Source organism: Tribolium madens, unplaced genomic scaffold (genome assembly GCF_015345945.1).
Source record: "Tribolium madens isolate multiple individuals breed KSU strain unplaced genomic scaffold, Tmad_KSU_1.1 Scaffold_19;HRSCAF=116;Tcas5.2_LG9, whole genome shotgun sequence".
Classification (NCBI taxonomy): domain Eukaryota; kingdom Metazoa; phylum Arthropoda; class Insecta; order Coleoptera; family Tenebrionidae; genus Tribolium; species Tribolium madens.
In genome coordinates, this window is record NW_025400983.1 from 16,756,532 (window position 1) to 16,775,522 (window position 18,991).

The 18,991-nt window shown below is 30.3% G+C and overlaps 1 protein-coding gene across 6 annotated transcripts in view; it reads right to left on the minus strand.

Annotated features, from left to right (window-relative positions):
• Nucleotides 1-18,991, minus strand: part of LOC123016023 (phosphatase and actin regulator 4) — a 38,302-nt gene that overhangs the window by 9,599 nt on the left and 9,712 nt on the right. For 5 of the 6 annotated variants that reach the window (XM_044416195.1, XM_044416192.1, XM_044416196.1 and 2 more), the window contains 3 exons: nt 7,610-7,771; nt 7,455-7,556; nt 7,174-7,368 (listed from right to left, as the gene is read on the minus strand). In XM_044416195.1, coding sequence (XP_044272130.1) covers nt 7,174-7,368; nt 7,455-7,556; nt 7,610-7,771 — 459 coding nt within the window. Of the gene's footprint in view, nt 1-7,173; nt 7,369-7,454; nt 7,557-7,609; nt 7,772-15,890; nt 16,395-18,991 lie in introns of those variants that run through there. The other variant, XM_044416193.1, reaches the window with a different exon arrangement.

An 18,991-nucleotide genomic window follows, 5' to 3' on the forward strand; every position in this document is an offset into this window, starting at 1 on the left:
CAGATTCATTGAAGATCACCTAATTAGACCTCATATTTTATGTCAACGAAGGACCACATTTTGAGCAACGACAAGTTGATCCATTAACAATGACATTGATCTACCTTAATGTTGCGATATTTTTTTGTCCTAAGCTGTTTACGTTCCATAGTTTTTTTCTTTTAAAACCAATGTAAATATGGTATTAAGAAATAGGCGGAAACGGGTTTTCAGCCTCAAACTATTTTTAATTTTAACTCAGACCTGACGTGTTTTCGGCATAAATTGAAAATAAAAAAGTTGTTTATCTTGAGGAGTTCTATTAGAGGTTAAAATATGTGCTCATAATCCGCAAACACCCTGTATAAATAGAGTCTTTGTTTTGATTTAAGAGTCAACTTCATCAACCCTTATACAGGGTGCGCCAGAACTCGCGCCCCAGAGAAAAATCCCATACAAGGTAAGATACCAGGAACATGGAAAAAATGTTAAAAAAAAAAATTATCTATAAAAATTTCGAAGTTATGAGGGTTTAAAGTTTGCACTTGGAAAAATAATTTTCCAAGTTTTTTTGCTATAGGCTATTAAAAGAGGAAACTAGGAAGCTGTATCCTAAATTGTAACTATGTTCAATGTTATTTGTGGCTTTTATTGTCAAAATTTTTGTCCCTTTACTAAATAATTGTAAAAAAACATATGCAAGATCATCAGCATCATTAAATAGAGAAAAAATTTCAAATGTCAAAAAGTAAATGTCAAAATTTTTAAACATTTTTTTCATGTTCCTGGTATCTTACCTTACTTGAAAATTTTCTCTGGGGCGCGAGTTCTGGCGCATCCTGTGTAAGCTTCTTAAACCAATAAAAAAAATTCTCTACTTACTTTAATTTACAAATTGTATTAAAAAATATACTCATAATATGAAACCAAAAAGAAAAGTAAGTCGGCTTCGGTTGGCTTCTTACGTTTTCAGTTTGACCTTACAAAAACTGAACGTGTCTCCACCTGTTATCAAATTTTATTTTTAAATTCTTTGTTGAGGAGAATTTTCACTTTTGGAAGTTGCTCGTCTAGAAATACACTGACCGAATTATCACATTACATGAGAAGTGATTTTTTATTGAACTAATGCTTAAAATCAAAAATAAATGAATCAAAAATTAATTAATTAACTCATTAACGTTAAGTTAAACTAAAATTACGAGTTAAACTTCAACAATTAAACAACAACTTAATGATTGTCAAAAGAAACACAAGTGCGGATCACTTCTTTAACTTTGATAAGTTTTTCTTACATTCGAAGGCAACCATAAATACCTAGTATTGCCTCCTCGAGCCTGAAAAGAAGCTCAGTTTTTTATTGTTGTCTCTCGGAAATTAGCGCTGATTTGATAATTTGACATTTATTCAGTAAACAATGAATCTACACAACTGTTTTTGAAAATTTTATAGTCGACTGAGTTACTTGATAATGCTACTATCCTATTTCATCAATTTTAGTACTATTTTCAACACCATTTATCCATTTTAAATCTTAAAATTTAAGTGATGCGATAATTATGCCGGTCAGTGTAGTATAAAAACATAAGTTGAAAAAACGCTTTTCTTCTTTTTTATGTCGAAAAGAGTTTCCTTAAAAGACTCTAGCTTTCTCATATTACTGTTGTTATGTATGTAGTGGTTGCGATCGATCCATAGATTTTACCCTTCACAGTTCAAAGAGAATATAGACTTTCAGGTTCATTAGAGCGACGTAATCAAAACTGTTGTCAAGAAGAGAAATTAGTTAAAGCGTAAACAAATTATAATCCTCTATTTTTATTTCGTTACAGTATTATGCGTATACAGGGTGTTTCACATAATTTTACGAGGCCTGCGCCTGTAAGATGCAATCAATAATACATATTTCGATACGAACTCGATTACAAATTTTGAAAATTTGGATAATCTTCTCTAGTTTGTTCACCCTTTCAAAATTACAACATTTTTAGTTAGTTAGTGATTAAGACAGATAAATTAGAATCATATTTATGCCGTCTCTTGATAGAACAAATGATAATTGTTTCTGAAAAACTGCAGTTTATGACTATTAATGAAACAGTGATTAGTTTGACAACTACTGTCATGGGTTTCCAAAAATTAAATAATCAAATGTGTATTTTTTGTATCTAGTGTTTTGTGAATTTTGTATATTTAGGTGCGTACATTAGGCGCAAGCCTCGTAAAGTTATGTGAAACACCCTGTATTAATAAAATATACCAGTTCAATTCTAATTTTTACACATTTAGTAATTGAAGTGCAAAATTACCTAAATGCTGGAAAGGACAAAACTGGTACTTGATACGCATCTAAAGTGTGGAATAGTCTCTTTATAGAGTGATTGTGGATAAAATATTTTTACTTTTCTCTAACATCCGGTACATGTACTTAAAGTGCGCCCATTAAAAATATTTTTTTTTATTTACAGGGTATTGTATACAGAGTGGTGAATCAAAATTATATTTTTAATAAATAATTAATTAATAAAGCACCCTATATGTTTTCACATTATTAGTTTCTACGTAAAAAAAATAATGGTACCTACTCTCGAGAAATATTCCAAATTTACTATACAAACCGCATATTGTTGAAAAACTTGTTAAGAATGCTATTAATACGTAAAAACAAATACAGGTTATTAAAAAATGAATTATTAAACTTTTTGCGTGTTCGTACTCTCTGTAAAGTGTCTGTTTGCTTGAGCTAAAAGTCGATGATTATCTAAAACTACAAGCTAGTTCTAAGTTTTTCTTTTGCAATTTAAGTAGATCTACCGGATGTTAAAAACGGTATGTCAATATATCAAGTAACTAAAAAGTTATGAACTGATAATACACCCCTGTCAAAAAATTATTTTATAAAAACTAAAATATTGATCTAAACAAATTGAATTACTATATGAAACGTCTTAAAAAACCCTAAAATGAGATGTAGTTGGAGTTTATTCATACAAATCGTTAACCACGATCTGTTGTTACATTTTACAAAAAAAAATATTTTGACATTTTCTATTTACCATTGTGACATTTTATCTTCCGCAGACACACGTTTTCAATTTCTAGGCTTGCTTGATAGATAAACTTTTTGATCGCACTGTATAATAACTATATTCTTTTTTATATTAATGTGCATCAAGTAGATTGTAGAAGTTTAAATGTAATTTTTTATTTAAAGGCCGATTCACACAAAAAGTGTCATTAATGTCAATCAGAACAAAGTCTACCCTTTGTTAATTAAGCAGTTAATTTTAATTATTTGTTTCTACCTGGGATACACATTTATTTGAAAAAATAATTTGTAGGAAAGATTGAGGTTAGGATTGTTTGAATTTTTGCATGGTTGCCAGCTTAAAATGATCCCTTTCAACGACTACTTCGATGCATATTAATATGAAAACGAGTAGCAGTCTAGTAGAATAAGGGTGTCCCAGCAAGTTGGTAAAGTCCTTCAATGGTAAAATTTAAAAAAATATATAGGACATTGATAGATACTAATCTAGTCCATCGTCGTAAATTATTTTCAGCTATACAGCGTGTCCCAAAAATTAGTTACAATACAGGGTGCGTCAGAACTCGCGCCCCAGAGAAAAATTTCAAGTAAGATAAGATACCAGGAACATGAAAAAAATGTTTAAAAAATTCTATCTGTCAAAAAATTTTGACATATATTCTTTGACATTTGACATTTTTTTATGTCTATTTAATGATACTGATGATCTTGTACATGTTTTTTACAATTATTTAATAAAGGTACAAAAATTTTGCCAATAAAAGCCACAAATAACATTGAACAGAGTTACAATTTAAGATACAGCTTCCTTGTTTCCTCTTCTAATCGCCTGTAGCAAAAAAACTTGGAAAATAATTTTTTCAACAGAAATAAATACAGTCAAAGTGCAAAATTTAAACTCTTATAACTTCGAAATTTTTATAGATAAAAAAACATAAAAACATTGTCTTAAAAGGCTACATTCAAAAATGCCAAGAAACATATTTAAAAAAGCACAAGTTTGTATTGTTTTGGGACATGCTGTATGGTTGAAAATAATTTTAGGTGATGCACTAAATTCATATCTATCAATTTTCTATATACATCTTTTAAAATTTTATAATTTAAAGGTCAATATTGGACTTTACCAACTCAATGGGACACCCTGTATAAATAAAGTTCGCTTTAAAGCTTTTGAAAATTTATAACAGTTACAAGGTTGGATAAACTGCCACAAAAATGACAACAGAAGAGTGACAAAAAATTTTTTTTAAGTAATTTCACAGATACCTACAACATTAGTATTATTTGATTCTTAATTTATTTGTGATTTTTTTGAATATGTAAAAAACTAAAATACGATAATTTTCATTATTGATCAATTCCTGTGGAACATTAAAATTTTTCTGAGGCGACTAGAATAATGAGAAAATAATTTTACAAAATTTAAAGATCACTGTAGTTGGCATTGTCGACTATGTCTTTGAGAAAATGCATCAACAGCTAAGTTAGTAAAAAAGAACATTTAATAACACTTAAATATTACAATGAAATGACATCCAACGGTAGGTGATTATGATCACGGTTCGTAATAAAGCGTTTTTCACAAAATGCATAACAAGAAAGACACAAATGGTGGATGCGCCAGGTTAACTTACAATTTGCATTTAGATATTGTAAACAAGGGAGGAACCAATAACTGGGTTAGTATAAATAGTGCACGCAAGGTTACGTTTTCAATATTAAATCTCGTACCTTTAAAGCAAGTAAGCATCACAAAAAAGTCCAAGATCACGTCGGCGATACCTGTATAATACACAAAATCAAAAAAGTAAAAAAAAAATACTATGAAAAGTCGTAATTCATTGAATTTAATTTGTAGAAGAATCAAGTATTTCATAAACCGACCCTGTTCTATTTGTTTTTTTTTACCTTTAAAGCAAGTACAGCCCATGATGTAGCCCATCATCGATAGCCGGGCGGCCTTGCCGCAACCACACCACACTTGCAGGACTTAAAACTTTGAGGGCCAAATAACAAACATAAGTGTCGCCACATACACAACACAGTCCGCTAGTAACACAAACATCCCCGAACCACTAAAATAGATAGGAAAAAAATCGACAGCAGAGGGAACTTGGAGCGCCACCACTAGTAGTATAACCGACGAATGAGTGAGACAGCAATGTTCGGCGCCTGGCGTCTACGTCGCCGTGTCCTTTCCTCATACCCGAACTTGCGTAATGTGGAAATGGTTTTCCAAGGTGCAACAAGACACACAAACGTTTAGAGCGAGTTTGAATTTGAATAGGGGAAGACAGAAAACTTGGAAGCCAAATAGAGAACTATGATTCCTTATCGAGCCACTCCGTTACTATTCGATTACAAACGGCCAGAATTTTAAATAAAGAAACCGGAAGTAAATACGGGTTATGCGAGTCGAAGTGAAGAAGTCGACGACTTACAATAACTTTAAAGTTGTTGCAAAATCTAGAGCTCCGACTCTTCAATCGAAATTCATTTTAGACAGATTAACTACTGATAACCTCATGACTGAAAAAATTGATCGGATTTGTCAGGTCGATGACTTATCAAAAAGTTAAAAATTAAGTAATACAATTTTCCAGGAAAACTAATTTTGTGAGGAGCAACCTTAAATTTTTATGAATAAAAATTATCTAAGCAGAATTATAATACAATTTTTTTCCAAAAAAATTTTCAAAGTTAAGCTCTGAGAACTAAACGAAGTTTTTCTATATCTGCTGGTAAATGCTAATACTACCAGACAATTAAAGAGTTGAAAGGTCTTGGAATGAGTTTTTTACTTATAAATGTCAATTGGAAAAAAAAACCTTTTTACAATAGTTCTAAATATTGCTGTTGGAAAATAATTTTCTAAGTTTTTTTGCTACAGGTTATTAGAAGAGGAAACAAGAAGACCGTATCATAAACTATGTTTAACGTTATTTGTGTCTTTTATAGGCAAAATTTTTGTACCTTTACAAAATGATTTAAAAAAAACATAAACATCAGTAACAGTAGATAGTCGCCTTGTAACTATTAAGACATCGCACATGATGACGTCGTGTTCTTTAATATGTCTATTAGAGAATCAAAATGGACTTATTCTAACACCGAAATAGAAAAAATCATTTCTAATACCGTAAAATACAGGGTACCCAGTTAGTTGGTAAAGTAAAAATTATTTCAAAAATTCACAGATATTAACGCCTTGTATTACATTCAAAAATACGTTGCCACACAAACTTATGTTTTTTTTTAATAAAACACTCTTTTTTTAATTGAAGTCACAAATGAGACTTCAGAGAAAACGACCTGTTTTTGTACAATCGACTGAATTTTGTGGTTGTAAATTGTCCGTATGGTACAAAAATGCAACAGATACTATTCTGAAATGAAAAGATATTTAACATTAACATAGCAAAAATAACTGTTGTTTCAGTAGCCAAAAAGTTCACAAGATATGAAAGAATCACATTTGACAAAAATATCGTAGACCGAAAGTTTAAAGTTTCTTCTTTAGAGTTGTGAAAATGTTGTTTTTCTCAGAATCTTAGTTTTTGTATATTAAGTCTTAAAACATACATAGTGTGTTTCTGTAAAAGTTTCAAAAACTAAGAAAAATCGACAAATAAAAGTTTATTTTAGAATCATTGAAATTAAAATCTACATTAAAAAATGCAAAAAAACTCGGAAACACGAAAAAAATTGTTCAGTGTAATTTTTGCCCAGATACGACTGGTTTGCTAGTTGTTAATAATTTAAAATAGGCGCAACATTCATCTTCTTACACTTTATAGACTATAACTGAAAAAAAAAGTTAATTCGATAATAGGTTCCACTGTAAAATAAAATCTTCGTCTGCAGTATCAACAATAAAGTTTAGAAACACTTTTGTTTCTTAATTTAGTGTTATTTCACACATTGCAAAAAACGCAAAAAACGAAATTAGAAACAATTGTATGTTGTTATTTTTATTTCGAAATTCATACTCGTGAGTGTTAATAAGCCTAAAAGTAATCGTAAGCAAAGATTTTGTATTTGAGATTCCAATGCCATCTCTGTTACAGTGACATAATAAAGCGTGTAGCATGAAAAGAAAACTGAACAGCTGTATCTTTTAGGAAAATTCTGTAAACACATACCGGCTTGATTATTGTTGGCATTGGCTTGGTTAAAGTGTGGATTTCGAAGAAGTTGTTGCTGTAGCAATGCCGGATTAATGGGCATATGCTGCATCTGTGGAAGCGTTGGATATAGGGGTGGTGGTCCCTGTGGTGTTTGTTTTTCTATCAATTGCTGACACCCGCTGGGAGGAAGTGGTGATGATACGGTTTCACCTAAACCCACCAAAGATATCTTCTATTAACAATAACGATGCATTGCCACTAGATGGCAATTCATTATAAGCCAACTAAATAATTACCTGGCTCGGATATAGGCGGAGTTAAAGGACTTTCTGGCGGAAGGATACCTTTCTGTACTAATTCGTCTCTATTAGCACGGACTGAAATTTTTCTTTCTAACGCTGATAATTTAAATGAGAATTAATAAATGTATAAATAATTACTATCAACTTACTTCTCGACACTGCTTCCAATTTATCCGACTTCTTTTTTCTTTTCCATTTCCATGGTCTAAGTAATTTTCCTATCGAGAATTTACTTTTTCGTTCTAAGGACGGAGTCCTAGTTCCACTACCCAAACTGTTTGTTCGAAATACAGAACCATTTTGTTTTTTCGCTGAAAATCAAATGGCATGTAAGTAATTTAAACTCGTTCAAGTCGAAAATATTATAGAAGGTGTTTTAGAACCCGCACCCCAGAGAAAAATGCCAAGTAAGACATCAGGATCATGAGAAAAAAACGTAGAAAATTATTTTTCCCACCCAAATAAACAGGATCAAAGTAAAATAGTAAAGGTACAAAAACTACATGTATAAAAGCCACAAAGTGCAAAACTTAAACCTCTATAATTCCGAAATTTTTATAGAAAGAACTGTTTTACCATTTTTTCCATGTACCTGGCATCTTATCTTACAGGCATTTTACTTTGAGGTGCGAGTTCTGAAACGCCCCATATAAACAAGGCATCAATGTTAAATGTTTTATCACGAATATAAAGTTAATTCACGGAAACGATAACCAAAAAGTTAAAAAAAAAACTTTGAATGCTGAGGTGAAGATTACATTTTTTCTGAAATCACAATTATTTGAGTTAGTTAGAAAAGTTAAAAAGATAGAATAGTTAGAAAAGATAAAAATTTGAAATTTTATGCAACTAACAATACACGCGTGCACACTTCACGAACTACTTGGTCGATTTTGAATAATGACATATGAGTTCTAAAAAGTAGTTCATTACGGACTAATTTTACTTTACGGATAATTTCGAAAAATTAATGTTTTACGTCCAAAATGTATCAAATGCTAAACTGTTTCATTATGTAAAGTTTAAGGTTAAAACGTTTATTAGTTAAAAACAAAATAAGAAAAAAACTGCTTCAAGCGTTAAAATCACAGATAATTAAAACGTGTCCTAGTTTATATAAATTATTACTGAATTTGCGCATAGAAGCATACAAAAAGTACGTATGTACAGTATGTATGTATGTAATGTACAGTAACGGACAGTAAATTTCGTCCGACGTTTTCCCGTGAATTCCTTAAGCAATGTAAGACAAAGCACAGGTAAAAAATAACAAAGAACCATCGAGCATTCTGTCAACATGACAAACGTTAATCAAAATTCTAAAACAAGGTTAGATAAACCTAAAGACTAATTTACACTTTTATAAGTCTATCATGGAAATTGGGCGGACAAAATTCACTGTCCGTCACTGTACATATTTATACTCAAAATATGAATAACTAATAATTTTTTTGATTTAAATACAATTTAAATACAGGGTGATTCAGCTTAAATGACCCACCTGACCCCTCTTGGCAGACAACACATAATACATTATGCACTTATTCCTTTATACAAAATTAAATTTTCAAAATATCGAGAATCAAAGAACGATATTTTTCGATTCATGAAACTTTCAAAATTCGAATATGAATCAAGGAATAATTACTTTGTGTATTATAGGTTGTCTGTCAAGAGGAGTCTAATGGGTCATTTAAGCTGAATCACCCTGTATAAAAAGAACAGAGTAACCTATTAAATGTTAAATCAAATAAAAGCTAGTGCCATTCAAATGAGGTGTGTCGTGATAAAGAGTGCTCTAAAAAATTTATGAATAAATAATAATGTCAATAAGTAGATACATCTTAAATAATTTGATATATTATTAAACATAACAATTTAAGCAAGACATACCATGAAAATTTCACAGCACTCTTGACCACATCATTCTTTAATTAGACACATGTTATAACATATAATGGGATGTTATTTAAAGTACCACAAATAAAATTAAAGCCTTCAAAATAAATAAAATCGTATCATTATAGACAATTTTGTTTTCAAACAAAGTTAGCATTTTATCAAAAAAATACAACAAATATTGTGATATTTTCAAACAAAATAATATCTCTCAATCAATTCGACTAGGAGAATTTTAGTGTTTATGACTAAAAAATCTACTGGCAACACAGAATTATTAGTAATCCTTTTAATTTGTTATATTAAGATGACGGCTAAGTTAGTAGGCGTTCGTCACAAATAAATGATAATTGCCTATAAAAGTTTGTCAAATTAATTTTGATACAAACTTGAGGAGAAAAATCACAGACACTTACAGTCACGTGGTAGTTTTAAGATACTACAAAAAATTGTCAAGACCGCCTAGTTATTATTCCACCTACGCACAATTGTGACTAATTGACCCACAAATGATGGCATTTGCACTCTAGAGTAATTAAAAGTACAACTCTACATTACAATTCATTTAATCACCTTGTCAAATGTTAATCAAGTTAGTGAGTAAGTATTAAACCTACTACTAATATCCAAAATGTTGTAAAAAATTAAATTTCGTGCCCATACGAGCATGTTCAGTAATTATTTTATTTTTCGAGCCACTCAACAAGAGAATCACTAAACATACTTGTACCAAATCAGAAAAATACTGTCGTAAAAAATGCTATTTAGTTTCACTTCTTATTTTGTAAAAAACTAAACCTATTTAAGATTAAAAAGTTAATACAATTATAGTATATTACAAACCACATGAGAAACGTGTCATTAACCCGAGAACTCAAGTGCGAGGGTGTATGACATTTCGTTTAAATAACAAAATTTCTATGTTTCTGTTAAACTGCCTTTTTGACATTTTATAGATTTGTAACCTTGGTAATCCTATATAAATTACTCCTTGACCAAAGGATGAAACGACATATTTTCCGAATACATACATATAGTAGAAATTGGAATATTCGTACAGGTCTAGTGAGTGTCTGTCTACAATATTACGATAATATGATATTTTATCGAAATGTTCGTAATAAGTGTTTTCGTCAAAATACACAGCAAAAAAAAACACAAATTGCAGATGTGCCACTTTACTTTAAATTTAGACGTATTTTAATGCCCAAAATTAGAAAAAAATTCATTGGTTGATCAATGCTATAAAAATGAAACCTTTCAGCGAGAAGATAATTGTTTTGTCTTCATGTAGCTTCTTGGTGTATTTAAATGTTTCATTCAAAGATTATTATAAATTACCTACGAGTACATTATTATAATTTTTTTTTAAAAAGCTTTGAAATACTCGGAGTTTTCCTCAAAAATCAATATTACCATTGAGGTAGATATGTAGTTATATAGAGTGGTTAAAAAGTAGTAGTAAGATAAAGTGAAATTTTAAAAAGAGTTTACCAGATTTATAACTTCTGTGATAGTTCTCAAATTTCTACTCTCATTTGTCTTAGAGATAAAAAACTAACTTGATTTTTTATTCTACAAAACATATTAGGAGAATTTTTGACAATTAATTTAGATACTTTCTAACAAATCTGTATACCTTTGTATCACATCCACTATTTCTAAATTGAATTAATATAATTTCTCAACATCTTGTATAATTCCCTTTCAGTTTTCCCACCAACTTTCTATTCAGTACGATTGTATTTGATTCGTCTAAAAATGTGCACTAGATAATAGAATCCGATTATTAAGCGTAAGTAGGAAGTACATGATTGACACAAACGGTAACCGTCTATTTATATCCACACAACTTGAATGACATTTAAATACTTAAACGATTTTTTTATTTCAATTTTCATTGTTTTGCTATCTATTTATTTGAAGTTTTTGCTGGAATTTACTTTCAAATATGTTTTTTTATAACCCCCTGACCTCACAATAGCCCTCCATGCTATAATTAAACGTCAAACAACGATATCTTGACCATAATAGTTATTTGTTTACTAAACGGATAATCAAAGCTTATAGTTGAGAGAATGTTTAGTCATAATCACTAATTATGTTCGTGATACATAGAATTTATACATATTTTATTTTAACCCCAATATAATTAAAATCTCTCAATTCAAATATGTTGACAGGATTTATAGTAATACATATACTGGGTGTGTCAGAACTCGCGCCCCAGAGAAAAATTTCAAATAAGATACCAGGAACATAAAAAAATCTTTAAAAAATTCGATCTGTCAAAATTTTTTTTAATGATACTGATGATCTTGTATATGATTTTCTTATAATTATTTAGCAAAGGTATAAAAATTTTACCAATAAAAGCCACAAATAACATTAAACAGAGTTAGAATTTAAGATACAGTTTCTTTGTTTCCTCTTCTAATAGCCTGTAACAAAAAAGCTTGGAAAATTATTTTTCCAACAGAAACAAATAGAGTCAAAATCAAAATTTAAACTCTTATAACTTTTTATAGATAGAATTTGTTTTCCATGTTCCTAGTATCTTACCTTACATGACATTTTTCTCTGAGGCGTGAGTTCTGGCGCACCTCTACAGTGAGCAGCATTATGAAATAAATTTATTAAAACTAAAAATATTTTGTTTTGGCAAAAATGCTCAAACAGGTCAATTTTGTTTTTAAAAAATACACAATTTTCAACTTAATTTAAAATTTTACACCTTTTGGTTTTTGAGTAATGACGTCATCGGCATTTTTAAAAAATAAAAACCCCCAATTTTTTTAGCCAATTCGATAGATCGTTTAATTGTCAAAATGATAACATCAAAATATTAAAATAGTACATAAACTTTTCAAAAAAAAATCATCCAAAAGGCAAAAAGTAAAATAAACAAAAAACAAACATACATAAGTTGAGAATTTTGTATTTTTTAAAAAGAAAATTGACCTGTTCAAGCATTTTTCTCAAAACAAAATATTTTTAATTCTAATAAGTAAATAAATTTGCCGCTTACTGTATAAGAAATGCACGAATTATTGCTTTTCTTCTAAAAATTTATGCTGTTTTAATGTAAAAATTTAGATTGTGAAATTAATTATTTTGCTTTTGGAAAGCGAAATTATCGAATACCTGAGGATATTCATCGTTATCCTCATTCCTTATCGTACTACTGATAAAAGAAACACGAGCTGAAATAAATACAAATTAGAGCTTGTCACTAAAAAAAAATTGAAAAAAAGAGTGCCCATACATAGTTATTCAAAAAATTGTACAATCACTCGGGTGGTTTTTAGAACCATCATATTACAACCTTTTCAGAAATGCAACTGTAATATTAATTCTCTATTAAATTTTAGAAGTAATTTTATTTTTAATTAATAAGAGACGTTAAACATGTATTTAATTCTAGAATATTAAAATATAAAAAAAGAACAATAAGTAAAACATAAGTAAAGTACAAAAGCAATTTTGAGCTTCAATGAACGTTTTCTATTACCAAATAAGAAATTGTCCTACTCCTTTGAATTACGGCGTATGTTTCGAGTTTGGTTTTTTAAATGCAACTGAGATCATTTATTTGGTCATACATGAATAATTAACATCACAATCTACTGACTGTAGAATATAAATAAAAATCTGTTTTAATTATTATGAATTTATTATTGTATACAGGGTGAATATAAAGAACCAAGCGTTTTTTTTAAATCATTTGGCTCCAGAAATAATAATTAATGTAAATTAAAGTAGTAATATAAAAAATGTGATCGTATTTTAAAAACAAATTTTGTATTGTCTTTAAGTTATGTATTTTTTTTTGTCAAAATTGCAATTTATGTAAAAATTTTGTTTTTGAAAAAATTAAATATAAAGTAGATAGTTGTAATCCTTAGATCATAAACTTCATGAGAAAAATATTTTTATAGAGGGTTGCCGTTTTAAAAATATTAAATCTTGCAGAACTCCAAAACAAAAGAAAATTTCGAAAATTTTTATTCTTAATAAAACATCACACTTTTATAGTACTTTATCATTCCACAATTAGTTTTTCCAAAAAATAAATAGTTTAAGCACAAAACGTTTGGTTCCATACTTTTTATTCACCTGGTATGTTTGGTTCAATATTATGCCAAGTACATCAAATTGTGCCGAAATAAAAATGGTATTGATTCAGACACTTGATCATAAATTAGTTACGACGGGCATGTAACAGTTACCTACTTTTACGAAATTACATCATATGTATGCAAATTAGAAAAAACTTTCGTTGAAATACTTGATCAGGTTTTTATTACGAGTAATTACTCTCTTCTCTTTTAACATGTTTGTAACAGTTATTTATTTACCAAAAACATAATTATGCCACATTATACAGGGTATTCAGTTTTTATTGTTACAAACTTAAACAGGTGATATTCAATTTTAAGACAAAAGTTTCCTATGAACTTGCATCAAAAACACATCCCCTGAAAGAGATGCGTTTTTAATGGGGTTTTCCCACTATTGCAGAATAGATAAAATTACAAGAGTTGGTACAGCTGATTACTTTTAAACACCTGAACTAATTTAAAGGTGATAAACGGTGATACAAATTTAATTTTTAATTTTTATCCTCTTTATGGTCTGTAAGACAAATTGTAAACTGATTTTACTCAAAAAAAAAAAACTATGAAATTTAGAATTTTGTGGCTGAAAGTGGCAAAAACCAACCGCCAAAACAGTTTGGGTACTTTTTACCCTTAACCCCCCCAGTTTAGAACGCCCCTGAGTAAAAATTTCGACATTTTATCTTTGAATTCATTTGGGTGTATATTTGGGTTATCAGTTGTACCAAATTTTGTAATTTTATCCACGATGGTTTCTGAAATATTGGAAAAAATCTATTAAAAGATGCACCCCTTTCAGGGGATGTGGCTCCCTTATATAAAATTTTTCGATAAATGTTTATAGGAAACTTTTATCTTAAAATTGAATATTCTGTCACCTGGTTAAATTTGTAACAATAAAAAAAGAACACCCTCTATAATTTTATTCAATTTTAACTCAAATTGTAATAAATTCATAATAAGATATAAAAAATTCTTTTCAACTATTTTTGTTTATTGTTCAGTGACTTGTAGTATTTAAAATTTCATTGTTTTAGAAACGGTGGTGTTATTTTAAATTAGATATTTTTATTTTTATAAATAAACACTAATAAGCGAATTCTGTATTAAAAATAGAAAACTATTTGCTGAGAACTATTTTCATATGTAATGTATTATGTATGCCGAGACATTTTTCTAACATTATCCTGACGTTATTTTTAACAATTTTTACCAATTATACCACAAATGCCAAGCAAGATGATTCAAATAAATTCATTTCATTTTCAAAGTCATGTCCTCAAGACACACTATCGACCCAAATAACAAACGTTTATTTAACAAATAAGCGAAATGGTCATTCTTAGGATCATAGGTAAGAATTAAAACTAATTCTTGTGTATGTTATTTAATTCGTGGCGGCATAACACCAAGAAATCCAGATTTTAGAATTGCAAGTTTCATTTATATTTCAACTATTAGTTAAATTCTAAATATTATCTCGACTATATAAAACAAAAAAATTATCACATCAAATAAAACAATTGAAGAAAACTTTCTCAGATTTATTTATTTTAATTTAAATTTTGCTTCATGCGTTATAATCTAAAAGGGGGGTGATACAATTACGCACATAAAATTTTGAACGATTTGTCATTCGACTGACATAAAAATGTAAAACAGGCCTTATGCAACTAACCTCACTTTCGGTTTTGTAATTTATATCCTGACAGCTAGAGAAAAACTAACAAATCAAAATAATTTATTGAACTTAAATAAAAACACGTATTGCTGGCATTATTGTTTCGGAAAATCCACGCCAAAAATAAATTTCTACTAAAACCTTAATTATATTGACAATAAAGCGTGGCTTACAAAGACATTTTTTGAACTGTAATAAATTTGTTGTCTAAAATTCCGTGTCCGGTACGAATATGTAAGCACAGAATTAAACAAAAATAACTTTTTATGATTAACCATCTCGAATCATGGGAAAATCTAAGAATTACTTGTCACCAGCACAATCGAGTGCCCTTGCCAGAAGCGGAGGCACTGCCTTTAATATTTCTAATCCTAGGTTAGTTATGCAACCGATAACACCACCATGTTTGTGTTGTAACTAATTTTTGAGACACGATGTATACATACAGTGGGTGTTCTCTAAGGCTTTTGTATACTAATTTCTAGATATTTTAACATTCAAAGGTCAATAATAGGTTTACCAATAATAATAATATCTTCAACTTATAAACCTCCACATTCAAAACAAAATGTCAATCGCACACATTTCATATTAAAAATACCCTTATTTGAAGTTTCAAGGTTACATTCCTGAAGTAGGGATTGGTATGCGACTCGTTAACAAACATTTGAGCACGTGCTTTGTGTCATAGTCATACGTTGTTATTAGAAAATGAAGTCACTCTATGCTCACCAGTAACAACCTCCTTGACCTCTTTAGTGGTATTATTTCCTGCATTAAGAAAATCCGAAAGGGATAAAGAGGATGCAATCAAACGCCTTTTTTCCTCAAAATTAAGATAATCCAAACTATTACTCCTCTGAGGCGCCACTATGGCGACAGTCCTCGTCTTGGTGGTGGTGATCGTATTTCCATTCTTTTCAGGCTTGGTCTGCGACGGCGCCAACATCACTTCACTCACCACGACACAACAATAACCAAAACAACTTGGAGCAGGTCCGACACAATTCACCACATACCTGTACTCCAGGTAGGGTCATTATTATTATTACTACACGTTTGGCCCTTAACAGGTAGTTTCCCCGTTAAACTGTAGCAACGTTGCATGTTCTCTCATTTACAACGTTTAATTTCATTTGGATTCACTGGAAATCCAACTAATAGTACACCAAAAAAACTCTCTCACACACACACACATGCAAACGTGTTACACACAACACCACACTCACTGCTCTGCCACTGGCATTCATGTTCCCGAACAGAAACGAAACGATCGCCCACCAAACGAATATTGATCTCTCTCGCTTTGTTCAACACACTTTAAATGACAAAGACAAAAGATGAATTGAGATGGGGAGAACCAGACGGAGCGTGGAGTAACTATGGTGATATGCACCGGCTCGATGACTTACTCGGACAACCTGCAGAATAAAGGGTCCAAGAGAGAGGCCTCAAATAACTAAACAGACTGGTGAAACTCACATCAATTACATGGAATGTGTTACAAAATTATTAGAATTGTTTTATTAAAAATATATACTATACAGGTGTGTTTGAACTCGCACCAAGTAAGATAAGATACCAGGAACATGGAAAAATTATTTTTCTACTTTGCGTTCGTACATACTAAGGCCCAGTATGAAACTGTTTTGGGTTTCGTACTGAACAAAAACAGTGCTATAAAAATTATACTAAAAAGAAGGAAATTTAGTCTTATAATGTTGGCGACCTAACCATTTTTTTAACGAACTGTCATTGTCAATCAGCCTAACGCAAATCAAAATATAAAATACGAAATTTTTGCTGTGTTTAGTTTAATTAATCATCGCAAAAAATATTTAGAATGAACATTATGATTATGGTGGTGCTTACGCATTCCTTTAGGACATAGGACAAAGGTTTTGCCGTCAACTTACTGAACAAACAATATTGACGTGATTTCACAGAGAGTAAATTTTTCATTGTATTTGCCGTCAAGGCCCGTATTTCTGCAAAACGTCTTCGTTTGGAGAAAAGATTAAAAAAAATTATCTATAAAAATTTCGAAGTTATGTGAGTTTAAATTTTGCACTTTGACACTATTTATTTTTGTTCGAAAAATAATTTTACAAGTTTTTTTGCTACAGGCTATTAGCAGAGGATCCTTGTTTCCTCTTGTATACTAAATTGTAACTCTGTTTAATGTTATTTGTGGCTTTTATTGGCAAAATTTGTGTACCTTTACTAAATAATTTTAAAAAACATATACAAAATAATCAGTTTCATTAAATAGACATCAAAAATTGTCAAAAGTCAAAAAAAACTCAAAGTTTTTTGACAGATGGAATTTTTTAATAGTATATTATGATACGAGTTTTATGGTCGCACGCACGGGTTTAGGACACGACGAGCGCAGCGAGGAGTGCCATCAAGCAGTAAGTGGGACAAAATGCCTCATAAAATAAATTAATTTGAAACGTCATTATTTTATTCGTAAAAATGAATTTCGAAGGTGTCGAAGACGTTTTGCAATGTACGCCTCTAGAAATACGGACCTTAGCGGCAAATACGATAAAAAATTTACTCCCAGTGAAATCACGCCAATATTGTTCAGTAAGTTGACGGCAAAGCCTACCTAACCACAAAAGTCTCAAAAGTAACAGTAATTATTTTACTTTGTCCCATGACCTAAAGGTATGCATGCGTAAGCATTAATTAATTAATCATAATGTTCATTCTAAATATTTTTTGCTATGATTAATTAAACCAAACACAGCAAAAATTTCGTATTTGAATAATTTGATTTGCCTTAGGCCGATTGACACTGACAGTTCGTTAGAAAAATGGTTAGGTCGCCAACATTACAAGACTAAATTTCCCTCTTTTTAGTATAATTATTAAAGCACTGTTTTTGTTCAGTACGAAACCCAAAACAGTTTCGTACTGGGTCTTAGTACGAACGCAAAGTAGAAAATAGTATATTATGATACGAGTTTTATAAGAAGCATTTTGTCGCACGCACGTGTTTAGAACACGACGAGCGCAGCGAGGAGTGTCATAAAGCAGTAAGTGCGACAAAATGCCTTATAAACGAGATATCATACAGTATTTTTTCTACTTTGCACTTTTTTAAAGAAAAAAAATAAAAATTTTGGAATGTAGGGAATTTTGCGGCAGTTGTCGACATTGCGTGGTGGCTAGGTGGCTATGAAATAAATTAATTTGAAACATCATTATTTTATTCGTAAAAATGAATTTCGAAGGTGTCGATGACGTTTTGTAATGTACGGCGTTAAAAGTACCGACCTTGACGGCAAATACGATGAACAGTTTACTCCCTGTGAGATCACACGCCAATATTGTTCAGTAAGTTGACGGCGAAACCTAGCTAACCACAAAAGTCTCAAAAGTAACAGGAAGTACCTTTTATTTTACTTTGTCCTATGATCTAAAGGTATGCGTAAGCACCACTATAATCATGTTCATTCGGAATATTTTTTGCGATGATTAATTAAACCAAACACAGCAAAAATTTCGTATTTGAATAATTTCATTTACGTTAGACCGATTGACACTGACAGTTCGATGGGAAAACGGTTAGTTAGGTCGCCAACATTATAAGACTAAATTTCCCTCTTTTTAGTATAATTTTTATAGCACTGTTTTCATTACATAATCTAAGAAAATGTATATCTTCGTTGTTTAGGAGATATGGATTTGAAATATACAGGATGTTCCGTTTTTATTGTTACAAATTTAAACACGTGATAGAAAATTCAATTTTACGACAAAAGTTTCCTATGAACATGTATCAAAAACTGTTACACGTAAGCGAGTTACACCCCCTGAAAGAG